The following is a 19,176-nucleotide window of genomic DNA, read 5'->3' as shown; positions in this document are numbered from 1 at the left end:
GGGGAAAACTCCTACACAATTTCATCTGTAGAACTGCAAACCAACCGTAGTTGGGTCTTTTCTCCTGAAATCTCCCTTCCGCTTTCTAAAATGGCCGAGGAAACAATGTTCACCCTCGAAACAACAAAAAACCTTCAGGTGAAGGCAGGGGACACGAGAAGGGCAAAGGCTGGTATTCAGCAGAGGCTGTGAGTGGGGTCTGCCCACATCTGAGGAGCGCTGGGATGAGAGCCCGGGAACGACGTGCTCCTGCAAAGCCTGAGCTGCAAGCCAGGGCGGCACTATCAAAGAGCAGCACAATGACTGCTTCAAAGGCCTCGCCACCGCTCGCAGTCAGCAACGGGAGGGAGGGAGGAGAGGGGGTTCCGCCTGCTTTCACAATGGGAGCCAGATTTACTCCCTAGGAAAGGAACTCCAGCAAAGCGCAGACGACGGCTGGGGCGTGAAAGAGCTAGAAAGAGAGGAGAGGAAATGTAGTAGACGCCACATAGTTTACCGATTCCTCTTCTGCTTAGATCGTCAAACCAAAAGATCTAAATGAAAGATCTGATGGGGGCAATTGTGATTCGCATATTAAATCCAACCGCTTCTGCAAGTTTGTTCCTTGCACCTACACACCGGCGAAAACTTCCAGACTCTTTTTATAGCACTGTGGAGTCTCTTGGCAGCAGCACATGGAAGGAAACCTCTGGGTTTCCGCTGCACTCAGTAATATTAACCGGTTTATCATAAGCGACTCGTACTCTTTTCCAGGATTTAGAGTCATGCAGAATTTAATTGAAAATGCCTTTTAAATTCCAATTCAGTCCATGAAAATTGGTAGCAAAAAAGATGCAAAAATTGCAATTCCAATTTGAATGAGGAAGAATAAACATTAACTGAAATCAAAAGAATTTCATTAAAAAAAAGTTTTACTAGAAAAGCTAAGTTTTGAAGATTACCATTGTGTATGAAATATGTTCTATAAATAAACTTGTCTTGCCTTAAATTCTTCAAATTTATTTTACTGGAAAATAAGTGTTTGTCAAAACAAGCTCTTGCTTAAAGTTTAATTTTTTTTAAACAAGCTTAAAAACATTTCAAGTTTGAAGATTTATTGACCTTACAGACAGACATGACTTGGAAATGCCACCTATAAAATATGTTTTATATATCAGTTTTACATTTAGTCATTTAGCAGATGCTTTTATCCAAATCGACTCACAAATGAGGACAACAGAAGCAATCAAAACCAACAAAAGAGCATTCATTTGATAAGTTTCAGTTAGTACACATAGCAAGGGTTTTTAAGAATAAATAAAAAGAAAACAAGTATAGAATAGGAAAAAATAGAACGTTAGTGTAAGAGGGTCATTTTTTTTAATAAATAAAGTCAAAAGAATCGAAAAAAGAACACGTGTTAAAGGGTCAAGAATAGAGAATGTTTAGTGTTAGATGGTCAATTTTTATTTTATTGTTTTAGATGAAAAAGAAAACAAGTAGAATAGAAAGTTTTGAGGGGCAGGATGGAAAAACACTTTCCCAATTAGTGTAAATTCTCTATACTCTTGTCATTTGAATTCAAATTTCATTTCAACTTCCTGTGGGGTGTGGCCAATTCAATGCAAATTAAACTCATTAACTGAATGGGAGCAAATTCTATACCCAACCCTGACTCTTTCTAGGTACAAGTTTTTACCAAACCCCAGTTCGGGTCCAAACATTTTCAATCCAAACCTGTTAAAGCAACCCAAGGCACACAGTTCCAGCCCACTCCAAATGAAAAGAGTTTTTAGACACAAAGGGCATCAGTTATTCTGCCATTCATGGGGTTGAGGCAGAGTGGACATTAAGAATAGACAAGGCGCTCTCATCGCCACACAAGGGACTTTTAGTTTCTCTCTCTCATACTTTTTCATCAAAGGCTGACATCTGACTTCTGTCCTCACTCATCACAGACACAGAGCTGGGTAAAGACGACCCGATTCGGGCACAGCTGTCCAACAGCACTTTCTTCACAGAGCAGGCCATGAACTCCGAAGCGGCCCACACCTCCAACGGTTTCCCACACTGCCCCACTATTGTCGACCTCTGGAACACTGAAAGCTTTCAAACCTTCGGTCGACCACTCCCAATATTACGGTAAACCTCATTCAGGCCTGCCAACAACATCAAATTTGAGGCAAAGAATGCAGTCGCTATAAAAATCAAAAGTGAAACGCTACAGAACCGTCAGCATAGTACTGAGTCAATGTCCAGGTGGCAACAAAGCAGCAAGTTGAAATGTGCCAGACTTTGGTGACTCACAACCTTGGCTTCTTTGAATGACTAAGACTACATCTTCAGAGCCAGCTCTCATTAAAAGACCACCATTGTTACATGGCTTTCCCTGTTCCCAATGAAAAAAATGCACAGTGGCCAGAAAGTAACAGCCCGGAGGGCATGTATGCCTCGGCTCAGATAACAATCTCAAAGTCTGCAAATCACAAGGGTTAGTCAGACAAAAGCTCTCACAGCTAAATCTGACAAACAGACACAGCGGAGAACAAGAAGAGGATGTGGAAATGTTGTATGAGCAGGAAAAGTGGGATGTGTGAGGAGGAAAATTCTATAACCTGAGATTATTCCTATGCACATTTTTATTTCATGGATTATGTGTCATAAGGCATGTAAAAATGAGACGAAACCTGTCCTTCATACCTAATTACCTCAAATATTCCATGAGAAATCCCCCATTTTCCATTTCAAAACCAACAGGAGCAATTTTCAAATGCCTTACATATTACATATTAAATGTCTGTCAAATATGTATCACGGTTCCCACTAAAATATTAAGCAGCACAATGGTTTTTAACATTTATAATAAGTTTCTTGAGCAACAAATCGCATGTTATATAATGATTTCTGAAGGATCATGTGACACTGAAGACTGTATAATAATATATTATAATATATAAAACAGTTCATTTAAATTCCAATAATATTTTACAATATTAATGTTTTTACTTTATTTTTGATCAAATAAATGCAGTCTTGGTGAATATCATATGTCTTTAAAAACATTTTTTTAAAATCTTACTGACCCCCCAAACTTTTAAATGGTAGTGTATATTTAATACATGTGTATTTTGTCTTAAAATGTAATATTAAAAAACGCACCAAAAACAAAACAAAAATAAAAGTGAATTTTAGGGTCTTTTAATTGGATATTTTAGCTGGAAATGCTGGATATTATTTTGCACTGTTGTATGCTATCCTATCCATTATCAAAAAATATTATCAACTCTTTGTTTAAAAATATTTAAGTGCACCCTATATAATTTGGAAGATGAATAAATATTAAATAAATCTGATGTTTCTCGCCCTGTCGGATCTGCATACATTTACAAGCGGTAGCAATATTCTCTGTCTTATGTATATTATCATGCTCTGTTGCTTCGAGTAAATTTCACTTGGATATTTTAACTAGAAATGCTGGATTTAACTGGATTTTTTTTTCACTGTTGTATGTTATTATGATCCTGTCCATTACCAAAAATATTCTCAGTCTGTTTTTGTTTAAAACTATTGAATTGCACGCTATATAATTTGGAAGGCGAATAAATATAAAAGACAAATGTGATGTTTCTCAGTTTGTTGGATCTGCATAAATTGACAAGCGGTGGCAATATTTTCTGTTTTATGCATGTTAGTTTAAAGCTGCCACGATGAATCAGTTGGGGCATCCATTTGCAGTTCGCTTGGCACTGCTAATTATTGGACTGAAGATAGAGCCCCTTTTAGCTGATTTTTCAAAGCTATTGCAGCCCACAGAAAAAGAAAAAAAGAAAGAAAGTGCAAAACAGTCCAATTTGTGTTCGGGCGCCACAGGGTAGAGAACTGATCAACCGTAAACCTTTGTCTTGTAGGTTTTTGGGTAGGACAAGATTTGTCACATCTGCGCAGCTTTCATGGCAAAAAGAAGCAGAATAACAGGATGTGGAGTGACTTAAGACCAGGAGAAAATATACATTTTCCCTTGCTTACTACAGTCCTTGATGCTAAAATTTCTCATAGACTTTCACCTGAGACGATTCTCTTCTTTGTTTACAGAACTAACTTCTTTCAAGCCAGTTGCTAGTTTAAACGCTAGAAAATTAAAAAGCACAGCACAAGCCAAATATGCTGGCAAGGGCTTCGTTCATTCACAGGGTTGGCTAGATAACACATGGGGGCCATATGGGTGAATTCTAAAAGAGTTAGCTTACATCTGGGTCGACTCTTTCAATACCATCCCAGTTTCCAAATGTTCTCGAAAAACCGAAAAAAGCCCCAGTCCAACATGGCTGTAAGCCACAGGATTGTATGTTGATGCTGCATGCCAAATATTAAAGATGGAAAAAATGAATGAGGAAAGAAACCTGATATAGTGTGGACTTGATGTTCTGAGCCGACTTTGTCGAGATTACGCTGTTCTGTGATCTTTCAAACAAATGGTATGCTTGCAAACTGTTCTTGATAAAAAGCACTGGCCTTCTGAAAATACTAACGTGCCACCCATTGCCACAAGTCACACATCAGTCTACAGGAAAAGGGATGTAATGGAGTCCTTAAACAGAGTTAGGAAAGAAAAATGACTTGTCACAACAATTCATCAGTGTGTTCGGAAGAGGAAACCCTGTAACATTGGCACACACTCGCACGATGCAAACAACAGCTTTCGCAATACAACAGTGAATGGCTGATTGGTGAACTCAAAGTGGGCCTTTAGGATTAGTCTCATGTTTTTCTGATTGCTAAGAACCACATTAGAAAATAGGGAGGTTACCACATCATGACTCAATCAGACCAGAGGTATGGAAGAGGCTCTTACCATTGTTCAGATGTACGCCGTTTTCATTCTCTGGCCTGTACCTGCAGGAAATTGTAGCTTTTAATTACAGAATGTGCCTCCAAATAACACCTAAGTCCATCTCTGGTCTTAGTAGTCAATGTAGGGCCAACAAACAGAGATTGCTGGCCTAGTTAACACATCAATGTTGTTCATTAAAGGAACAGTTCATCCAATAATGAACATTATGCCATCATTTACTCATTCTCATGTCGTTTCCAACGGTTAGGATTTTCTTTCTTTCGCTCAACAGAAAGGGAGAAATTCTGAACGAATCATTCAGGTTGATTTAAGGAGTAGTAGCTTAACAGTACTAGTAGGCTACTCATTCTTCAAAATGAGCAGCCTTACTTTCATGTTCCTTAAAAGAGAAAAAACCATATCCATTTGGAAAAACATGAGTTAGTGTAAATGAAGCCAGAATTTTCTTTTTTGTGTGAACTAGTCCTTCCTACACTGCTCTAAATTAAATTGCCTAGACTTTGCGCCAAATATACATTGAATTGATAAATGTACAAGCACACATAACTAATGCATTTTTAAAAGGGCAAATAGAGAAGTTAGCAGCTCTGACGGAAGCATGTGGGCTTTAAAACAGACTAATCCTAAAGACTTAATTGTGAGGAGAGGATGAAAGATGGAAAGAGTGGTGGGGTGGGTGTACTGTTCATAATGTTGCAAAATTTACAGATTAAAGAAACATACAGAACAGTAAAACCGCAGACTTGTGGATTTTCAGGCAACCAACAAAGATTTCAATTCATAAATGTTCATGTTGACAATAAAAACATCCGTTTATGATTGAAATTAACTGTGTGAAAGCGTATTGAGAATGCGTTATCCCAACATTAACCACTTTACCACCATATTCACAAACTAAGTCACATAAGTTAGTGCGTACATTAATGAAACGGAACAAATTACAGCAGGGATAGGAAGCTTTAGGAGTCTTACCTGAAGCAGGTTCCTGGATCTTTTCCCTCTTCCGCTTCTTTTTTTTCCCCTACAAAATAGCCAGAGGAATATTTGAAGTGGTATAACAAAAACATGTCATTCCTGCCATTTAGGAAGAAATAAAATACAATTTAATTTAATTTAATTAAAAAGGTCCTGCTTCTGGATTGCATGATCAAATCACAAAAATAACATCAAATCAAATCAAATCTAAAACTCCTTCCTAATTCTTCTGGATTGCATGGCCTAATCACCAATCGCAAAGTTAAACAAGAATAAAACATCTGCCCCTGCTCCAATTGACACGACAAACACTCCTCTAGAGTGAGAAGTCTGGACTGCTTTAGGATTTGTAGCTTACCCAAAATCCCCTGGCAGGATGACTATAGGTATAGATAGCGCCGCACTGTCATTTTGCGGTCCAATATGAGCCACGCTTTGGTTGCCTGCTGTAAAGTCTGATAATCCACTTATTCAGTCACTAATCTGTGTATTCTAGCCCTGGCTGACAGAACCAAGAAGCCCAGAGCAGTAGAAACGTCTATGACAGAGGAGGGATACGCTCAGAATCCTTAGCACTATTAAATACAAGTGTGCTCCCACCACTAATATATAAGTGGAGATGAAAGTTCATCTGTCTTTGAAGTGTTTCTTTTTAGCCCTGTTGCCTTTCCATTTGGTGATTAGTGTGAAAGCCAGGTTTTAGTTTTAGCAGCACATCCTGGCACTTCATATTGAGTGAGATTTATGCCGGTTAAAACTTAGGTGTCCAAAGTTGTCATCACAACATCAATTTTGGATGTGAATTCTACAAGCTAACTGCCTTAATATCTGCCACATTCATAAACAAATATAAATTGTTAATTTACGGGATAGTTTACCCAAACAGCGCATCATAATTTATTCACCTTAAAGTTGTTCCAAACATTTGGGAGTTTCTTTTCTCTGTTTTACACAAAAGATGATATTTTTTAAGAATAACCAAACAATTGACGGTACCCATTGAAAAATACTATGGAAGTCAATGGCCACCATCAACTGTTTGGTTACCATCATTCTTCGAAATATCTTATTTTTGTGTTCAACCGAAAAAAAGAAACTCATACAGGTTTGGAACAAGTGGAGAGTGAGTAAATTATGACAGAATTGTAATTTTTGGGTGAACAGTCTCTTTAATTCAAGTATCAGAGGAATGCTGGTGAATATTTTGTTCTATAACTTGTGTTGTAGTATCATTCAGTCCCATCAGACTTCAAGTGAATAGCCCTTTAAACTTTTCTGACATAACCTCAAACTCATTTTACAACAGTTTTTTTTATAAAATAATCATTTGGACTACTAAGCAAACAATAGTAGTATGCATATATTTTCAGTTTTAAACACGAGCATTATATTTACTCTCATGCAATCAACACATGACAACTCTCACTCTCAGGTAGTGTGTTAGTGTGGACACTTACATAATTGTCTCTGGCAGACCATCCTGGATAAAGCTGCATATGGAGCTGCCGTTCCTTGCGGGCTAATTCGTAATACTTAGCTTGCTCTTCCCGAGATAAAGCATGCCACTGTTCAGTGCAGAGGGAGATTAGAGAGAAGGGGGGAAAAAGTAGTCAATTACTGACATGCACTTTTAAGTTCCTTCCAAAGAGACGCGTGCTGGCGTTTGGCTAAAAATCCTTGTTAACTCTCAAACGTTGTGTGTGTGTGCGGGTAAATGTGTGTGAGTGCATGTACACGCGTGCCTGGGGGTGGAATGGAACATGATGAAGAGATTAACATATGCAGTGATGAGAGAAAGGAAGAAAAAAAAAAACACGGAACTTTGATTTCATATCAAAACACTGGTTCCAATTTAGCGGCGCTTTACTTCAAACCATGTCAGGGTGCAATTACCCCACACTGCCGCAAAACGGTCCTTTGCTGTGGCTATCCGCCTCAAACCACAGAGGCTTTGGTTAAAGCATTAAATATATGTTTAACGGTCCCTCTTTTTCCAATTCCAAAATGGAGCGTTAAAGATGCTACCTGCTCAGATTTCTGTCAGCTTGTGTGTTGGTGTACTTGTAAAATTGAGTTAGACAGAAGTGCTAACTACAATAGACCCCTTTGTGAAGGAGGACACATGGTGCGAGAGACCCGTGAATCAGATACGTACCCTCCTCCCAAGGATCTGATTGATTGCGGCGCTCTCCTTCAGCGTGCATTCGGCCACCACATTGGCACGCATCTCTTTCATATACAGCATGAAAGCGTTTAGAGGTTTCTTGATGTGAGGTCTTTTGGGCTCCTGCTCCTTTCTCTGTTCGTGCTGAGATTTCCTGGAGAAACAAGATTAGGAAAGAGTTAAAAAAAGAGAGGGAAGAATTATTAAGTGATACAGGGAAATACAAAGGGGAAAAACGCTCAGAGGGTGGTGCGAAAGAGGCTGTCACAACGACGCCATGGAGTGTGAGAGCGCCGAATGTCTGATTCCAGCCGCCAATCAGAAGGCTCCAAGAGAGAACAATCTGGGAGCCAGTGCCGAAAAGCTAGCAGCGGCTTTTAATTATGTCCAGTTGGGTGCTTTCATGCAAAGAGATTACTTCACCAGTAATGGCAACCAAACCTTCATATTCCCTCCAACTCTATGACTCCCAAGCCCTACAGCTCCCAGTATTTCACTCCCATTGGTGACCTGGATTTGATACCTCAAGCCAACTGCATGGCTCATAATGGTCAAAATTAGAAAAAAATTATAAATGTGCAAAAATAAAATTTGGAGCAGATCCTTCATGTTATGGCTGACACTATTTTGTCTGAATAAATTCAAAAGAAAACACTAAAAACTGAAAACATGATGAAACAGAAGCAGCGACAGATCTTTCTTCCATACTGTGATTATTTAAAAAAATGCAGGGTGGGACTTGACAGCTGGGAGCGACACTCTAAAGGCAGTTACTCATGAAAATAGTAAAAGTTTTTAATGGCCATTCACATCATGTCCAAATTTTTGGCATAATAAAATGCTTATAATCAGATGTAATTGACATTCATATACCATAAGCAAAACATAAATTAGTAGTTAAAAAAAAAGTAAAAAAAAAATGAATAAAAAAAAACATTCCAATGGAATGATTGCATTTAACAACTATTTATGTAAGAACACTTTTACAAAAAAAGTTTATTATACAAAAACGTGTTCATGTTTATGAGTCTCATTTATGAAACAAGCAGAACAAATAGTGTAAGTCGTTCATAAAATTTACCGCTCAAAAAATGTAGAGCGGGACTTGGTTTTATGCATCGTTTGTTGATTGGATTTTGAGATCTGGGCATTGTACTCAAAAGTAGAGGCAGTTGAATGTGAGCTTGCAAAGTGATTGGAGAAGTCCTGCGTGTGTCACGAAAGAGAAGTGTTATGTCCACCGGAAGGTCCAGTTTTGACATTTGAATTAAACTTTGCATTCAAAAATTTTAAATAAATCGAAAAAATTAAACATGCACAGATTAATGTGGTGATGGCGCAGTGGATAAGACACATGCCTTTGGTGTGAGAGACCCGGGTTCGAATCCACTGTGAGACACCAATGTGTCCCTGAGCAAGACACTTAACCCCTAGTTGCTCCAGAGGCGTGCGACCTCTGACATATATAGCAATTGTAAGTCGCTTTGGATAAAAGCGTCAGCTAAATGAATAAATGTAAATGTAATGAATGATATGATCTATAATATGTATTTAGAAGATAGAATTAATTTTTATTTAATGCCTAGTTTAAATTCACAACATTGTGATGTATGGTATGAAAAAATAGATATTCATTTTGAGATTTACTAAAGATTGCATTTATTAGTGTTATTAAATTAATTCAAAATTAGTTAACCATGTAAGATAATGGAAATTAGCACAAATAAATATACAATATTAGCCTAATAATCTCTAATAATGATAGCAGGGTAAATATATTTGCTGTGAGGGATCATAAACGCATAGATTGCATATTTAGCATTCTGTAGAATGTTAGCAGCGTACTCAATGGGATACTCACATGTGCATCAGGTCTGTGTCGTGATGTGGTTCGTGTTTCACCTGTGGGTTGACAATGGCGGGATGGGGGATTCCCGTGGCATGGGGTCCAGGAGGGCCTGGTACCATGTGATGAGAGAACCTGAGAGCAAAGCATAATGTGTGGGGTTAATGCAATTCTTAAAATAAATCTTAAAATATATATAAAATAAAATAAAATAAAATAAAAATAAAATAGGATTGCATTGCCTAATCACCATATGAATAAATGAATGAATGTTCAATGCATCTTCCCAATTCTTCTGGGTTGCATGGCCTAAACGAAAAATAAAATAAAATAAAATAAAATAAAATGTCTTCCCGATTTTTATGGATTCTGGATATGAATATAATATAACACAACATAAGTTTATGTAGTTAATTTTTTTGACTCAACTTTAAGCAAATAGCTCTAATATAACCTGATCTGGGGCCTGTTTCATAAAACAAGTTTACCAAATAAGCCAGGTTTATTTCAGTTAGTCTGACTTATTTTCAGTTGATTTGGTTCAAAATAAGTCAGAATATGTGAAATAAGCCTGGCTTGTTTGGTAAACTTGTTTTATGACACAAACCGCCCCCTGCTGATGAGCACTCAAACCCATTCGTTTCACGTTTGTCGACAACAAACGTTCTCTTAATTGTAACCGTTTGGCCATGTGTGCACTCACCATCCCAGCGGAGGGGTCATCTGTCCAACTCCCCCAGGGGAAAGAGGGTAGAAATTGGGAATGTCCGGTCCAGGATGATGCCTGGGCATACCTGCATCAGGATTCAAGGAGCAGCAAATGAGAAAACGACATTGGCGTGTGTTAGTGTGAGATAGACACATCTGGAGAGCAGCAGTGTGGCATCACAGTCGGCCCCTACGGTCCGGTGTGGTGCATAAGCGGATCATGGGATAATTAGGAATGCTTTTGCGCTGTTCTAATAAGCCCTGCTGATATGATTCATGCTGCTTATGGATGTCAGTTGGCCTGCGGTACTAAGCTTCTCAACTTCACTCCAAACACACGCATGCATACTCTCACACACACACACATTTGCACCAAGGTCAAGACTGTGTTTGTGTATAAAGACTTAAATCGAGGAGGGAAAAAGTGAAGTAAGACCCTAGGGCTAAATTAAACTGTCAAAGGGGCGTCAGTGTACAACAACAAAGCCCAAGGGATATATACACATACACAGCAAGAACATGCAGTTTAAAAACAACCCCTGCATCTCCAACTCATCATTTCTCTCTCCATTGTTTCACATGGAGCAGTTTGGTGCAGAAAAGGACTAAAATGGGTATTGAATTACTGCATTAACTACTGGCTAACATCATTTTCTCCTCCTGCGCAGCCTAGGTGACATCAGCGGAAAAGGCAAATCATTTCAGAGGCAGAGTCTGATGAAAGATTTCTAGACAAACATTTGTTTTTTCTTTGCAATAACATACACAGTAGAATCAGGAACGTGTATTTAAGTGGTAAACAGGGTCTATTTTGATTTTATGTTGACTTTCCACGCTAAGTCAAATGACTGAATCATGAAACACCTGAAGTGTATTATGTCTGATGAATAAGTGACTCCATGTTTGTGTATGAAAACGGAGCAAGTTTTGGATCATTGGCCAATCTGCTCGTGGCGTGCGGCCTCATTCAGGCTATTTATAGCTCTCCAGACCGCCTCCACTTCATCACATCCTGTCTGCCCTCTCCCTCGCCGGTCGCCACAGAGGTGAACGCAAGCCGGAAGGAGCACATATGGAGTTGGGTTCGCGTGCAACAATGCCTGCCAAAAACCTCTCCGCCCCTTTTAAACTTTAACCCCACCTCTATTAACTGACTTGAGGGAAATAAGATTCTAGTGAGAATGAGCTGTTAGCTTATTAAATGTAAGCATATAGTTAATGTCTCTTCAGATCAGTGATAATAGAGAAAGAGTGCTTAAAAACACAAGGAAATAACATTAAACACATAAAAAGGAAAAGGAAAAATAAAAATTCTGCCAGCCTCATGTCTGTCTAAACCGGCATTTATTTATTTTGTGGAACACAAAAGAACATATTTTGGAGAATGTTGGTAACCAACCAATTTTGGTCACCATTGACTTTTTCAAAATATTATATTATGTTTCACAGAAGAAAGCCATACAGGTTTGAAAAGACATGAGGGTGTATTAAATGACAGATATATACATCATTTATTTATTTATTTTTATTTATTTATTTTTTAAGTAATAACTTCCTCGCTGCCCATCCAAAACAATTCTCTGTTTTGTGGACGTAACCAAAAAATATTAACCAATAATATGATTTTTGATTACTCAAAAATGTCAAACTGTAATAAATGCGAATGCTATTTGTAATTCCATTTTTTAAATGATAAATTACTTCTCCTAACTTAATGTGTGGACTCAACTAAAGGCATTTCATTTGTACATTGATTTCCCTGAGAATCGTAAACAGACGTGAGTGGAGGTGGGACTATCTGTTCAATGGCAGTGTCTAAGTCATTGTGATATTAAACGACTTTAATAGTTTGCAATAAACAGTAGCGTATTTGTGCCGTTTGCATGCGTTTACCTTGCTTGGCATTGACATCCTGTGGGTGGTATCCCGAGTGTGGTCCGGGGGCGAAGTGCTCGTCACTGTATGTGATCAGAGGGGTGAGGGGGTGAACGGCATGGGACGGCTGGACCACCGGCACCTTATTTGACTGCAAAACACAGAGGGAAAAACTGATATTGTAACAGCTTCAAACGTGACCGAGGCATTCAGACTATGAACAAATGGGCAACGAGCCACCAAAGTTGAGCACCTCACCAATGATGAAGTGTGGATTTTGGGGCAGAACCGAATGAATAAAGAAGGGGGTTGGGAGAGACAGAGTGTGGGTTAGAGGAGGAGAGAATGAGAAACAGGGAGGGAGGGAGGGAACGCCACAGGGCAGAGGCAGACCAGAGGTCTCGGGGCTGAAGATCAAAGGGAATCATTAGTCAGTGAATAAGGGAGTTCATTACAGAGCCCCGACCGTCTGCGGTGGAACTAAGCAGGGTTAATCACGTCAGCAGCGGACTCAACACACACACACAGAGATCTGAGCTGACTCACAAACCAATGCTCAGCACACCACAAAAGCACATCAAGTACACAGTGTTCAAGAACATGTAGCAATTTTTTAGATAATTGATGAGCTTCTCCTTTAGAAAAAAGAAAAAAAAAACATTTTCATTGCTTGAAATAAGTTAAAATAAAATACAAATAAATAAAATATATAGTTGCAACATCTAATTTTGAATTAGTTTAATTTGATGTACTGAAATAAACTAAAACTGAAATAAAAATTAATAAAACTACACAGACATTTAAAAATTAAAAACCATAAGAAAGCAACAAAATGACTAAAACTTATGAAAATGAAAACAGAAAATATGACAAATAAAAACTACAAAATATAATTAAAAACTACAATAATATCTCTGATACTAAAATAACACTGGTGTAGCCTAGATGAAAAACAGCAATAAAGTTTGCCAGAAAAATATGATTTAGCCAGTTTATGAGGATACAAACCTATTTACCATTGAACAATGTGGTAGCACGAGAACAATGAAATACACATTTAATGCACAGCCTTTGCCCTTCATTTGCACTAGCTCTAAAAAAAAAGTGTCCTGTATTTGTTAGGAAAAGTAAAATGAGAGAGAAAAGGAAGAAAATACCTAATAAATCTGATTTACTCTGACCAAAGTCACTTGAACACACATTCATTTTTTCACTGTGAGTGGGAAATTCCCAGGAAGACTTGAAAGCAGCTTATGAACAAACCATAAGCATTAAAAAAATGATTAAAAATGTCCTGAAATCTATCTAAATGCAAAAACAAACATGAAATCGCTTAGAAAGAAAAGTGCAAAAAATCAGTTAATCAATCGCATGCTTTTCCTAAGGTTCAGCTGTATTTGAATGTTCAAGATCACAACTCATGAGAGAGGCGAGACGGGTAAGAAGTGGCCCACCCGTACCACAGGCAAAACTCCCACAGGGATGAATGAGCGGTTTGTCCTAATTTGGGAGCAAAGGTTGCTGTTTCCGACCAGCTAATTGGCCAGAGAGGCAGGTGTAGGGTGCCATTTCCTCAGCAGACGTACTGCTGCAAAACCACGGGGTGTGCGTGTGAGAGTGCACTTGGGAGGGGGCGTTATTTCGGAGTCTCCCAGACACGGGACAGAAGCCGAGAGGGAGGACGATGATATGAATGGCATTCTCTGGAAAGATCTGAGCTTTGATAACTTTCAACAACACTCAGAGATCCAAACACGTCAGAAACTCCTACATTTTCCAATGCATTTTTGGGATTCCTGAGAGTAAGCTGATGATACACAATTGTATATTTCTGTATTGCTAAATGCTTTCAAAATGTAGGACATGCTCTGGATCCTTTGTTGGTTCTGGAAAAACAAACAGTCCTAACCCTATACCTACCCCAAACCCTATAAACCCAAAGCAAATTACAAAAACAAAAATTGCAAATTGTTCAGTTGATAATGTTATTTAAACTCCAAGCCCTAAGAATATGCTGGGAATGTTGTTCCAAGACCAACAAGGATGTTGTTCCAAGAGCATGTCGTATTTGGCAAAATCAAGTAGGGGTGTAGCAACTATTATAATTAACCACTTTCCAAAGGTTATTCCACCCTGCTTTTTGGGTAATAATAACTTAAACATATATGTTTTAAAAACTTTGCTTCACTTCAGTGCAAAGGAAACAAATTATATCCAGCTGAAATATCCGTTTTGAGACCAAGAACGAGCCTCTGCCAACCGGTCACATATGCAGTCAATCGGACAAACTCGCAGTTGGTACTGGGCGAACATTATATGCCTAATTAATATTCATGAGCCATACTGACAAGAATTATGATGGGTCAGATTCTGAGCCACATAAATGTTGACCAATGCCAATGGGAAGGCCGATGATTATTTTTATGAAAATACCTGTAATCAATGATGGATGATGTTAAAAATCCATATTACCAAGTGAAAACACATGCTTCAAATGAAAATAAAATAAAATATTAAATAAAATAAAAAACAATAAAAAAAATCAATTGGTGTTGTATACAGAAAAAATAAAACGATATTAATAAATTAACAACAATAATAATAAAAAACAAATCTCCTTTGAAGTTTTACAAAGCAATAAAACAAAAAACAAACAAACACAAAACAAAACAAAAAACAAACAAAAAATAAATCCATTGTTGTTGTATACCGAAAAAACAACATTAATTAAAAACAATAATAAAACATTATTTTATGCTTTACAAAGCAATAAAATAAATAAAAAAATTCAAATAAAACACTTTTTTTTTTTCTTTTTTTTTTTTTACTAAATTAGCCTGTTAATAGTTCAGTCCAGTATGAGATTTAAATATGGTTCAACCCTTGGTCAGTGGTGATGGCTAATCTGGACAAGTAGTTTTAAAAAGGGTCTTATCCTACCTTAAGGAAACCTTATCCCTGACTCGGCCTCATTACTAATATGTGACTGGGGGGCAGTAGCTACTGAGAAAGGCCCTCACTGGAAGACTGCATGATAGCATCCTTACCCCCTCTTCATTTTACGCCTCTCAGCTCTTATTGGCTTTTCCTCTGGGAGAGAGATAAGAGGCAGGCATATTTTTCATTTAAGCCCCTAGTCTCTGTCTCCGAGTAAAGGAGAAAAAGAGATACTGAGGAGTGGAGGAAGAACTTAAAACAGTTCAAGTTAAAGAGTCCACGCAAGCATTGTACAAAAGACACCCCGACTCTCCGGTACGTCAATACACGGTCCTCGACTTACAGCAGCCATGAACAGTGGGAGTTGGCACTTTGCGTTCCACCTTATTCGATCGGGGCCTCTTTTAGGTCCTCTCAGTCGCAGCTGTCAGAGCCCATTTCTCTCAACTTCTTAATAAACTGCCATCTTGCTGCATTGCATGAAGCTAAAATTCCAGCAGGGAACCTCGAGACTGCCGTGCCAATTTGCAGGGGCACCCTGAGGCACAACCTCGAGAAAAAAAAATTGGTTTTCCGGAATAAGGCAAAAGAAATAAAATGTCAAATTTAAAATACATTCAGCTTTCCAAAAATGTGGTTGCCTTTAATAAACGTAGAGAGGGTTTGGTGCTCTTGGCTTTCCATGGTTTTAAATAAAAGTCACGCAGGGTGATTCACCGCCACTCAAGGCCATTCAAATCCTTCCAGGTGGTTTGAGATCACAGGCTGCGCCACCCCGTTCCCAACCCAGCTCAATGGCGTATTAAACTAAAAACACTTTCACTCAACCCGACCAGGAAGTGACCGGACACCCTGGCTGACCACAGGAACCCAGGACGGATGGTGCCATGGCGATTTATCCCAAAAGATCTCTGAGTTTTCACAGGCCAGGGCGGCAGGATATAGCACGGACCTACCTCCCCCCGCTCTCTTTTATTTTGAAGAAAAATAATAGGCTTAGGTCTTTCTATTCATATTTGCAGAGAGGCGGTGCCGATTGAAAAGAAGCATGTCCATTTAGGATTTTATAAGCAGGTCTGGCCAAGCCTGCCTCTAGAGCCCCTCAGATGTGGTTTTAAAAGAAATTTCATTGTGCAGAACTGAAGCTGGCTGAGGGCCTGCAGAAAATCCAGAGGAAAGAGGGAAAAGCCAGAGTTCGGGAATTTGGTAGCTGGGAGACAAAATGGACACTGTTAATTTCAACCCTCTCCAAGAAAGCAGCGCTACTTCAGCCAATCAGCATGAAACGCTGAAGACTAATGCCCAGCTGGTAACCCTTTTCTGAATTTTCCCAAAATGAGTTTTACCATACAGACATGACTTTCCTAACGCAAAACCAGCTCTGTTAGCAAAGCACCCTTTGCTCTGCTTCCCAAAACCAACCCAGGCTCATCGGAAAAATGTGCCTGTAATGACACTTCTGCAAAATTATATTACATTAGTTCCTGTACGTATAGGGCCCTATGATTTCTGCGACACGGAAAACGCGCACTGAATCGCAAAATCGCGTCATAAAAAGAATTTACTGTACAATGCGAAATGTGATTATGGACTAGTGTCTGTGAATATTAAGCCACAAAATACTATTTAAATATGAATCTGCATGTTTCGGTGTGAATGAATGGCGCAGATGTATGGTTTCATTTACTTAATACACACATGATGAAGTGCACGTGGTGCTCGTGGTGTTTGTTTTCAGCCTCTGCCGCCTCAGTATATGAGTATATGAAGTGAAGTGAAGTGAAGTGACATACTGCCAAGTATGGTGACCTATACTCGGAATTCGTGCTCTGCATTTAACCCATCCAACGTGCACACACACAGCAGTGAACACACACACACACCGTGAACACACACCCGGAGCAGTGGGCAGCCATTTATGCTGTGACAGAATTTGGTAAAAAAAATAAATAAATTTGAGAAGAAAAAATGTATTTCATAGGGCTGTAAAAATTTAATTTTTGTTAAACTTTCAATAAATTGTGGTTCAATTGTGTATGTTTAATGATTTCAATTAATTAGACATTCTTTTAGATGAATAAAATGTAAGCTAACAATTAAAACAGAGTCTAGAAAAAATAAAATGGAAAAAATTGAATTGAGGGGGGGGGCTATTTCAGAAAAAATTTAATGGATTTCATAGGGGCCTATACACATAATATTTTGCAGAAAGTTCTACTTTAAAAGTGAAATGTCCAGTGAATGGCACTAAAAGCATTTTATCTTAAGTTGATATATCTGAATCTGGCTACATTTCATGACATTGGTTGTTGGGTGTATCGCAGCAGTTCAGAAATGAAATGGAGAGTGGCACTTAAAAGCTTAATGCTGTAACTTGCTAGAAAATGACGTATCACCTACACTAAACCAAACTAATAGTGTTAACAAGAAAATGATATTTTAGCTTGATATTAATATTTTAGCTTGCTTCAATTGTTTGAGTTCTTTTATTATGACTTGTTTCACAAGATTCATACCCTAGCATTTTGGTCGCAAATGTAATGCTGTACCAGGTGCGCTACTGAGCAAGTTTACTACGCCAGAAAAGCCATACCTATGGAACAGAGTATTTAATGCAAATGTGTATTCGTTTTTATTAATAAATATATTAGATTTTCAAATCATGCACTATGGCCAGATTGCTTTGAGATTATAATAGCATTGTGCAAGGAGCTATGCTAAAATAAGCCGTTATTAAAAGTTGTTGGTATTTTATTGCCACTAGTGTTTATTCCAGATGAAAACTACAGTAAATTTTATGTGTAGACACAATTTTTGAGTTTTGCAAAAATGTAGGTAGAGTTGCATTTTTCCAATTAGCTTATGTTGCCCAAAACATTACGAATGTTACCAGCAAGTGTTTTCTTCGCACCAGCAGCCCTTTGTCCTCCATTCAATTATCTAATTTCCGTGGTATTGGGGGGGGGGGGGGGGGGGGTGTATAATAATCGCTTCCCTCTACTGTAATTTATATGCAATGAGGACTCATGCCCGCGGCTACAATAAAGCGGCTGTGTGAAAGAGCGAGGTGTTTTGCAAACATTCAAGGAGTTGGCAACTTAAGTGCTAACGACAGAATGCCATACAGCTACAAATCTTGGTGAAATCCATTCATACTGTTTCCCTACGAGAGAGAGAGAGCGCGAGCGAGAGAGAGAGATGCCCACACATGAATAAAAGCTAATTAAAGAGTAAATGCATGAGCAGGTAGGTTCAGACAAGTCAGGTTGATCTCAGTTCAATACTCCACACTTAGCATTTTTGGCATAATGAGGATTATCACAGAAAATGTCAAATAATCCTTTGAAGAGTTTAACTATTATTTTCTGCTGTAAATTGACACAGAGATTTCTAATATTTAACCCTGCAATTTTAAATATAAATACATATCTTGTATTTTATCTGTAGCTATTTTTATTTTATTGAAATAAAATATTAAACTAATTATATTAAAATGTATTTTTTGATGTTTAAACATAAAACTTTACTGTTTTTGGATCAAATAAATGCAAGCTTGGTGAGAAGAGACTTCTTTAAAAAAACATTAAGAATCTTACTGTTCGAAAACTTTTGACTGGTAGTGTATCTTATATTTAACCCTAAAAATTCCTTTAAAGCACTGTATAAGAAAATTAAAGTAAACAAACAAAAAAGCTAGACATTGTTGTGATTTGCTTTAGGTTTCGGACTATTGAAACGTTTCACAAAAGACAGTCCAGTTCTGAATAGAAACACACCCTGTACTATCAGCCAAAACAGTTCTCGCCCACAGACACACACACACACACAGAGCCAGGTGTT

At 38.2% G+C, this 19,176-nt stretch overlaps 1 protein-coding gene across 2 annotated transcripts in view; it reads right to left on the bottom strand.

Annotated features, from left to right (window-relative positions):
• The window catches only part of LOC306872223 (lymphoid enhancer-binding factor 1-like), a 46,386-nt gene that overhangs the window by 9,079 nt on the left and 18,131 nt on the right, over positions 1-19,176 (bottom strand). Inside the window, exons 4-10 of one of the 2 annotated variants that reach the window (XM_079420718.1) lie at positions 12,418-12,550; positions 10,520-10,610; positions 9,832-9,951; positions 7,962-8,124; positions 7,264-7,371; positions 5,804-5,852; positions 4,832-4,872 (exon numbers count right to left, since the gene is read on the bottom strand). In XM_079420718.1, coding sequence (XP_079276844.1) covers positions 4,838-4,872; positions 5,804-5,852; positions 7,264-7,371; positions 7,962-8,124; positions 9,832-9,951; positions 10,520-10,610; positions 12,418-12,550 — 699 coding nt within the window. In that variant the 3' untranslated portion in view covers positions 4,832-4,837. The remainder of the gene's footprint in view (positions 1-4,831; positions 4,873-5,803; positions 5,853-7,263; positions 7,372-7,961; positions 8,125-9,831; positions 9,952-10,519; positions 10,611-12,417; positions 12,551-19,176) is intronic. The other variant, XM_079420719.1, reaches the window with a different exon arrangement.

This window comes from Barbus barbus (assembly GCF_936440315.1).
Source record: "Barbus barbus genome assembly, chromosome: 7".
NCBI classification, from domain to species: domain Eukaryota; kingdom Metazoa; phylum Chordata; class Actinopteri; order Cypriniformes; family Cyprinidae; genus Barbus; species Barbus barbus.
The sequence above is the reverse complement of the archived record's forward strand: the minus strand, read 5'-3'. Positions and strand labels throughout refer to the sequence as shown.